General features: G+C 39.9%; 1 protein-coding gene across 2 annotated transcripts; it reads right to left on the minus strand.

The window, feature by feature from the left end:
• Positions 1 to 502: 502 nt before the first annotated feature.
• sdf4 (stromal cell derived factor 4) lies at positions 503 to 7,888 on the minus strand. 2 transcript variants are annotated; one of them, XM_075475274.1, is made up of 7 exons: positions 7,657 to 7,888; positions 5,950 to 6,266; positions 4,160 to 4,296; positions 3,957 to 4,070; positions 3,657 to 3,815; positions 2,220 to 2,395; positions 503 to 1,772 (listed from the first exon to the last, which is right to left on the minus strand). In XM_075475274.1, the coding sequence occupies exons 2-7, from the start codon at positions 6,258 to 6,260 to the stop codon at positions 1,596 to 1,598; spliced, it is 1,074 nt and encodes a 357-aa protein (XP_075331389.1). In that variant the 5' UTR covers positions 6,261 to 6,266; positions 7,657 to 7,888; the 3' UTR covers positions 503 to 1,595. The 2 variants fall into 2 exon arrangements, with proteins under 2 accessions (XP_075331389.1, XP_075331391.1); XM_075475276.1 differs by having other exon boundaries at positions 7,617 to 7,888.
• Positions 7,889 to 8,979: the final 1,091 nt, after the last annotated feature.

Consider the following 8,979-nt stretch of genomic DNA (forward strand, 5'->3'; position numbering starts at 1 on the left):
GTGGTCTGTCAATCTGTGTGCTTTTCGTTGTGGAAAACGATTGATGTCAATATAAGGATGTCCTTGCTTTGAGATTTTTGTGTTCCCGAGGTTGTTTCATATAAACCCATATTTCCAAAGGCTGGGGAAACCTTCTAAAAATAAATCAAATAAATTGTCTTGATAGTGAGACAGTTGAAAACACTTGTTTCTTTATAAAAAAAAAAAAAATCAATATTTTTTAAAGAATTTAATTGCTAAAATACTGTAGCGCAGTGAAATATACCTGAAGTGCATTCAGATGGGGCGCTACTGAACATTTAGATCCTCGACTAATTGACTATTTTTCAATACAATTGGCTCAAAATCTTCATTGTTTCAAGAAACTTCATGGGGTTCAGTTTTTAAAAGTCTTGTCGGGTTTTGAACCGTTGTTAGATTTGGTAATTTTATTTATTTAGACAAGTCAGAAAAAAAGTTGTAATATAAAAATAAATAAAAAAACCAGACCAAAAAAAAAAGCTTTTCTTCAGTTGATAAGAAATGTTTATTCTTTCCTTGTACGTTTGTAGTACATTTTACAAAGCTGTCGCATTTCGTCATCATACAAGTGTTTACAATCGGACTGAGATCGGACAGGAGAGCCGGCAGCAGGCTTCAAACACTCCACAGGTTACTGAGAGCTAGAATGTTACCTCATTATATGTCCATGCATTTAAAGACAATTGATAGAAAAGTATTTAATCAATACGGTGGCTAGGAACTTAAATGAGGGCACCAGGACTAAATGAGTACATGGCATTGAAAGACTGAGAATTAAACTGGTCAATAAATAAATGCATCTTCATCCACGAGTGAAAATATGAACGATACTGCTTATAGACACACATGTGAAACTATTTATTCCGAGAATGGCTGAACGGTTATGAATTATTGGCCAAACCTGTGCTTTTCCTTCAGTTAGCCAACACATCACACTAACTGTTGTCATATATTAATCTTTTTCCCTAGGCTTTGTACAACTCATTTATTACTGTTGAAGAAACTTAGTCTAATCTTTGTTTTTCCCTCACAGTCAAAACTCTGCTTTAGCACACTACAGAAGGACAGCAGGTACCGTTACTGACACTAATAGACCTGTACGTTGAAAAACAGGAGTTAATCTTTTAATGACGGCATAGTATCTCTCTCTGTGTTGAACCTCTCAGCAGCATTTTATTTCTCTCAAATGGAGACAGCGGTATGCGAGAAATATGAATATTTACACTGTATGCAGACACACTGGCTAAACAACTTCGTCTGCAAAGAGACCGTATTAAGGGTTAAAATTCCTCATATACACACATTTCACAAAGGAACTAGCAAATTTGGAGTTGATGCAGCATCTCAAATATTTGTAGTCAAACTGTCCAATGACATACAGAAGGCAGACTGTTAGCTTTGATGGTCTGGGGCTCAAAAAGGGGTGAGTCATCAGTGAAAGAGGCTGTTAATGCTTTCAAATAGAACTGCACACTAGAACATCTTATAACTATGTGGCCCCCAAGGGCCCCCCGGGCCTGTCCCTGAAGCAGATGTAGCAGTGGGGGTGGGGTGGCAGGAGGATGAATCTGCCTTCAGAACTCTTCGTGTACGTTTCTGGCGTAATCCATTAGCTTGCTGCCTGTGAAGTATTCGCTGTATCTAAGAATCTCTTCCAGCTCCAACTGGTGGTTCTGGTTCTCGTCAGCGACGGCAATCATCTGCTTGGCTTCGTTCAGAGCGTTGTGCTCGTTCATCGGGTCCATGTACTCCTGTGAGAAAGACGAGGAAGAAAAAAAAAAAAAAAATTTGTTTTAATTCAGCCAGATGTGAACAAAGACTCGGCTGCATTTACCATATATACAGGTGTATATATATATATATATATATATATATATATAAAAAAAAGTAAAAGTGTAGGCAGAGGAGAAATTTCACGTCGGAGATTTTTGTTGATTTTATTTGTAGCAAACCTACAGAGAATTAGTAAACTGATGGGTAAAAATTGTGGTTTTATTCCACAGAAATTAAATCAATATTTTGCAATACTTAGAGAATAATTTAAGTACTTTTTTAAAATGTTTTTCTTTTAAGAGGTTTTGTCGTGCAGTCCTTGAGCATTATCATCATCATACACAGTATTTCGAAACAACGAGTCATGTTTCATCACAGCAAGTACAAAGTAGCAGGAAATGCCACAATGCGCTTGGGTTTCTCACCTCCAGTTCCTCCATGGTTACGATACCATCATGGTCCGAGTCGATGACGTCCTCAAACTCCTTCTTCCTCTCTCGGACCCAGTCGTCGTCGATGTCCTGAGCCTGCTGGTTCTCCACAGTGCCCACAGGTAACGAGATGAACTCTGACAGGGTCAGTTTCTTATCACCGTCCTGGTCTGGAAGAGAACTGCTGATTTTTACTCTGCACTGGGTCACTTTCAGAAGGAGCCTTAGAATACAGTAATGCTTATTCAAAAACGTGGTATAGTGAAGGTGCAACATGTAGCATTTTAGCTAAATTTATTTGCAGCAACAGAACCGGTCTTAATACTCTTTACCACAGTGGCTTGTTGGGTTGAACTTAAAAAAAAAAAAAAAAAAAAAAAAAAAATGGTACTAAAGCCAATTTTTCCAGAGTTCTGAACTCAAGTCTTGCAAACATAATAGGAGAGATCTCTTAAAATGATTATTATTTTTTTTTAAATAATTATTATTTGAAATTGCATTTTGGCCTTTGGTCCACACACAGGCACAGTTTAGGTCACCGACAAAAAATCTACAGAAATGAATACAGCACTCTGGTGTCACCCACTCAGTCTAAAGCCTCAAGTTAGCTTTTCACACTTAATCAGTAAACTTAGTTGGCTTTTAAAACTAGAAGTTACAAGTAAGCAGTGGATCTGACTGAGAACCAGAGACCACACATGCCCATTAGGTCAAATGGTAAATGACTGCACTTGTGTCGCGCTTTTTATAGTCCAACTGACCACTCAAAGTGCTTCAACACTACATGCCTCATACGTCTATAACTACATGCTTTCTTCTCTTTAACACATTCATACATGGATGTATCAGTAGGAATCGTGGGGTTCAGTGTCTTGCCCAAGGACACTTTGACATGTGGCCCGGGGAAGCCGGAGTCGAACCGTCGAACTTCCGATTGGTAGGCGACTGCTCTTCAGGTAGGTAGCAGCTTGTCAATCCCAACTTTGTGATTTTTCTTGATCACCCTAAATGGGACCATGACTCACACACTGTTAATTAAACATGAAACCCGTGATTAAAATAGTAAACTTAGCTGGAAACTTTTCGAACTATTCAATTGTTTAAACTACTGGTATATACTGTATTTCTGGAATGTTTTTAAAACACAACATTTCTTTTAAAATGTTCTAAGAAATACACATATGGACCAAGACAAGACAATGTCTTGTCTAATATAAAATTCAGAAAACTGACATAAATGTCAATTAAAAAAAATGTTGTTGTCCCATCTTTCCTGTCACTTTGGTCCTGAGGCAAAATGTCAGCAGCATACGTTGCTGATTTTATTGGTTTTAGAACTTGATGACTGAAATTAATCTTTTGACCTTTTCAGGCGTGTCAGCATCTGCCACTTATTTCTTTGGTTGAATGCAACTTTGCTGCAGAATGTACCTAAGTCTCGCACGATTTCCTTGACCATGTATTTGAGCATGCCTTTGCTGTGCTCAGGGTGGAGGAAGGACAGGAACTCCTGTTCATTCAGCAGCTGGTCAGGTGGAGGGTTGTCGGCCTGAAACCAGCGATCCTTCAGGCTTTCCAACACCTCTTGAGCTGCAGTGATGAAGAGAAGAAAAATGTTAACAGCTTAGAAGGTTTTAGCGTATTCTCAAATTCAGCATCTACATGAACCAATTACGGAGTTGGGCAAAGAAAAAAAAAAAAAAAACTGAATCTATAACATTCAACACTTACTTTCCTCATCCAGTTTCAAATCTTCATTATTCTTCATCTTCTCAGCAATATCTTTTTCATTGAAACCTTTGCTGGCCAGAAATTTCACTTTGTATTCATCCCAGGTCACGTGACCTACAGGCAGAGTAAATTTTTGGAATTGAAGCAAACTGATAACATGAATCATTGTGGGACACGGTGATGCAGCGGACAGTGACTCTCACCGTCTCCGTCCGGATCAACAGCATGAAAACTGTTTTTGTTCTCCCTGACGGCCTCCTGAAAGTGCTCCTCCGTCTTCTCCATAATCCAGCGCTGCATCTCCTTGGCGCTCACGCTTCGGTCCTTATTGAAGTCAACTCTGTCACGAGAAAATTCACAAAAGATGCTGTTTCTTAACTTAGCTCCAGTTATTAACAATTATATAAGCAATAATATATTGCCTCAGGTCAAAGTTAGTTTTCTTTAATCTCTTCGCAAAAATCAACTCTTAACGAATCCAAGGAAATGAGCAATACTTTAAGTGCTCAAAGTATAATTAGTTCCAAAAGAGTAAACATCACAAGCAGACAGTGAACTGATGAGCTGGAAATGAATATTCAGTAATGTGAGCTTTCTCACTCACAAATGAGCTCCCACACTTTCGCTCCTAACAAGGTTGCGCCTTTAAGCATCTTAATCCATTCCATCCGGGCAAGTTGTTACTGAAGTCAATTTACAAGGTTTTTGAGCTCCTGCCTGAAATATGTTCAACAAAACTCAGATCTGCACTTCTTAGAGTGACTCCACGACCTTGGTTTTAGTGTTCAGATGTTTTTGAGCCGACTGGATACATGCTTCGTCGTGGCTCATCGCCTTTCTGGGAAACTACAGAGACCTGAGGCCAGACTGGTGGCGGTTATCTGCACATTATCTTTGTTCTTTATAATCGACGCATCTTAGCAAGGTTCCCTGTGCCAGAAGCAGCACGAGCGCTCCTCAGGATTTATGCTCCCCGATCGTGTTTGGCATGGAGAACTGTGTGTTTAAGCTTCAATGCTGCTTCCTTCCTTCTCCAAACTGCAAAGCGGCAGCAAAATGCCCAAACATCTCCAGTTTCTGATCAGACCAAAGAATAGCCCCTTCTAAACTAATTCATGACCAAATGGTCATATCATTTCCCTTTTGGAAAAATAAAATATTTTCTTCATTTCATTTCATGACTTAAAAAAACCCAACACATTTTAACTGTGTTTTGTTCTATATTTGTTAACCGATTAAATTTATTAAAGTTGTTGATGGTTAAAAGAATTCTAAAAATCTATTTCTCTTTAGGGGCTAATAGTTAGGACTTTAGCTGTTTGCTTTTATTCATCCAACACTTCTTTAACAAAAAAAAGGAGAAAGAAAAGTTACTTTTACTCCTGAAAATGTAAGTACGTAGTAAGTAAGTCACTCGAAATCTGCATATATCCATATAACGGGAGAGAACCGGGCATTGACAATACAGCCTGTAAATAAGGCATTATCTGTCTTTATTTCACCAATCCTTTAAGCTGAATGGGTGAATGAACGTGTACTATTGCACTGTTAGTTCAGAGCTGCCGTGTTGTTGTTACTGGGGGCTATCGAAGGACACAAACTGTTTCACTAAACTGTTATCAGGGAGTAGATGAACGTATTTTATGCCAGAAATAAGGTCCAGGTTTAAAAAAAACGAACTTCCCCATTAAGACAAATAGATTTTTTTTCCAATGACACCATTGTGCAAAGGTACATCTGTAAAGTCTGATCCTAGCTCTATCTAAATGTCTCATCTCAAAGTCTGCTTTTAATGCACAAAAACAAGTTTAGAGTAAACGCAACAGTTGTTTCGCAATACCATGATGCAATTTACTGTCACTTCTTTGCCAGTTGTTCAGATGTGTGTCGTTTCAGGTCTTGCCACAGACTTTGTCGCTGCGATGAAGCTTAAACGGTTTAGTTCAGAAATGCAGTGACTCTGGACATTACGAAAGTTTAAACAATGTCTTACTTGGTGAAAATGTCAATGAGCTTCTTCCTGTTCCTTCTTGGCTCCGAATCCTCATCAAACTCTTCAATCTCTTTCCCCAGAAAAACCTCCTGATGGAAGTCCTTGTTGAGGTGGCCGTCCCTCTCCATCTTCACCCCGTTCAGGTGGTCTGGGGGAAGAATCTCGTTCTCGTCCTTATTGGTTGGAGACTTATCCTTAGAGGCTGACATGTTGGCCGGGCGTGCGTTCACGTCCATGGTGTGGAGCAGGACGTAAACGAGCAGGGAAACAGCCAGGAGGTTTCTCCGCCACAGTTTCCTCCAAACAGCCATGGGTGCCTTTGGAAGGATAAATGTAAAAGCAAATGATGAGCTGTACGAACCGACTCCAAACATAACGGATATGAGGCTACATCACGCTCACTTGAAAATCCCCATTTATACCCCATCAGCTCATAGTCTTAACACAGTGAACACATGTCTTGACATAACTCACATCTATCATTGCACTAATCTAAGTAACATTTATAATGGTTTAATTTACTAGTGTTTTAATACATTTCCAGTTTAACGGTCATGAACATGAACGTGATAGTGTAATAGAGAGATGTGACGTGTATTTATTACCTATGCTCAACATGACACTCTTTAAAGGAATAGTTCGCCTCTTTTGACATGAAGCTGTATGACATCCCATATTAGCAATATCATTTATGAACATTGACTTACCCCCCGCTGCGTCCTGTGAGCCGAGTTCCAGCCGAGTTTTGGCGTCCAAGAAGGTAGTCCGGCTAGTTGGCTGGGGCTAGAAAAATAAAGCGTCTTGCTTCTCAAAACAATATGCGTTCAAAAGAGTAATACATTTTGCATCACAAAATCGTTGTGCATGAAAAAGTCAGACCTCGCATCGCTTGGCGCTATTTTTTGCCTCCCTTGATATCAATGCGTGAAGCCACCTAGCGATAGCCGCACCTGTTACGGTGTTTACTGCTCGGAAGCAGGGGAGTGCTCGGTCTGCTCTTCGGTCTGCACAGTTTACATTGGACGCATTGATATCAAGGGAGGCAAAAATAGCGCCAAGCGATTGTTAGGTCTGACTTTTTCATGCACAACGATTTTGTGATGCAAATGTATTACTCTTTTGAACGCATATTGTTTTGAGAAGCAAAACTCTTTATTTTTCTAGCCCCAGCCAACTAGCCGGACTACCTTCTTGGACGCCAAAACTCAGCTGGAACTCGGCTCACAGGACGCAGCGGGGGGTAAGTCAATGTTCATAAATTATATTGCTAATATGGGATGTCATACAGCTTCATGTCAAAAGAGGCGAACTATCCCTTTAATATCTTACGGAAGCAATACACATACATATATAGAGAAAAGGCAGTGACGGTTTCCCAAAAGCAATGCTTTTAGGAGTTTAGGAATTCATTTTAGCCAATTTATCAGCGTCACGTCGTTGGGAGTTTGTAAAAACTTTAACGCTGACTCACCTGTGGCTAGGCGTAGTCGGGATAATACAACCATAAGACTTACGTTTGCGTTTGTTGGACGGTAAACAGTCTAATATATGTAGTCAAATGGCAACGTTGGCGGATATAAACCAACCTATCAAAGTCGACAATAAACTGTGCTAAAGGCGAAACCAAACGACTGTTGGAGAGACGGCTGGCAGCGAACAGTACTCACCAGCTAGCTACAGCTGATGTTAGCGGGGACTCATACAGACCTGCAGTGGTTCCAGTAAGTCAGGCAAGCTGTCACAATCCAGTTCCTGTACACGGGGCTCCACCACAACAACCCCCTCTCTAAAATGTGGGACGAGTTCTTCTGAAACAACACTGGAGAAACACAAGTAAGCTGCTAAATACGTGGCTACGTTCCAATTCCTCTTAATTCACCCAGACTGCCAGCGGAACTGGTGGCTGCTTCGCTGGTAGAGCAGCTCGGACAAATTCGAAAAGTAGCCCAATTCACGAGTGTAATTTCCGGTCAGTACTTTCAAAGTAAAAACTCACGTTTGCGTATGTTTTTCCTCATAAGTCAGCAGGGGGCGACTCTTGTGGTTGGAAAAATGAGTAACAGTAACAAATATTTCAAGTTTGGTCCCATTTAGAATGGAATAGACAGAAAAGTAGGGTCTCAAAGTTAATATAGTTGCTTTTTATATTTATTTATATATATAAAAATCAAAAATATATTTGTCTTTTAATCTCTTTCTCGTGAGTCAGCATGAATGTTCACATACTTACATTCTTTCTTATTGGAAGATTCAACAAAGGGTCATGCCAGAGAACCTGAGTATATGGTATTTTTTGCTTTGTAGGGTGAGCTGTGTTATTTATGATTAGCACAGCAAAAAAAATTTCTAGGTTTGAATCCAAATCTCTATGTTTTTGCATTGTGTTTGTTCCCCTGTGTATGCATAGGTTCTGTCCAGGTACTCCGACATCCTTCTACCGCCCAAAATCATGTTTGTTAGGTTAAGTTGTGAATCCAAATTGACTATGTGAGTGAGTGAGTGAGTGTGCATCATTGTTTGTCTGGCTTGTGTCTGTGTTGTCCTTGTGATAGACTAGCGACTTGTTCAGGGTGTTCCTTTTCCGATGGCACTGGAATAGAATTGTATTTGAAGCAACAATGGAGAAGTTTGTGAACCTTAAAACTACGTGCTTCTGGTTAATTTTGAAGTTTGCTAACTGTCTGAAACTGACACCGCCCAGAGCACCTGAGGGCTGAGAAACTGCAGTCCCCAACTTTGGTTTCCAGCCCTGCACCACACTTTTGTGCTTTATGGTCACTTGAGATTTTTGTTTGCTTTTAATGGCGTCTTTGTTGCCTCTTTAACATGATAACAAATTAATGTGTCTGGCTGTCTGTAACTGTGATTGGCTCATACAAGGATTTTTTTTCAATGACAGAGGTGTTTCATCCCAGAATAGTATGGAGAACCAAAGAGCACAAAATTTGCCATATTTTCTAGCGTTACTTTAAGGACGAAATAAAGGACATTTGACATCTGGTGACATTTGCCCCCTTCTATTCTTCTCCT

This window comes from Odontesthes bonariensis, chromosome 10, assembly GCF_027942865.1.
Source record: "Odontesthes bonariensis isolate fOdoBon6 chromosome 10, fOdoBon6.hap1, whole genome shotgun sequence".
NCBI lineage: Eukaryota > Metazoa > Chordata > Actinopteri > Atheriniformes > Atherinopsidae > Odontesthes > Odontesthes bonariensis.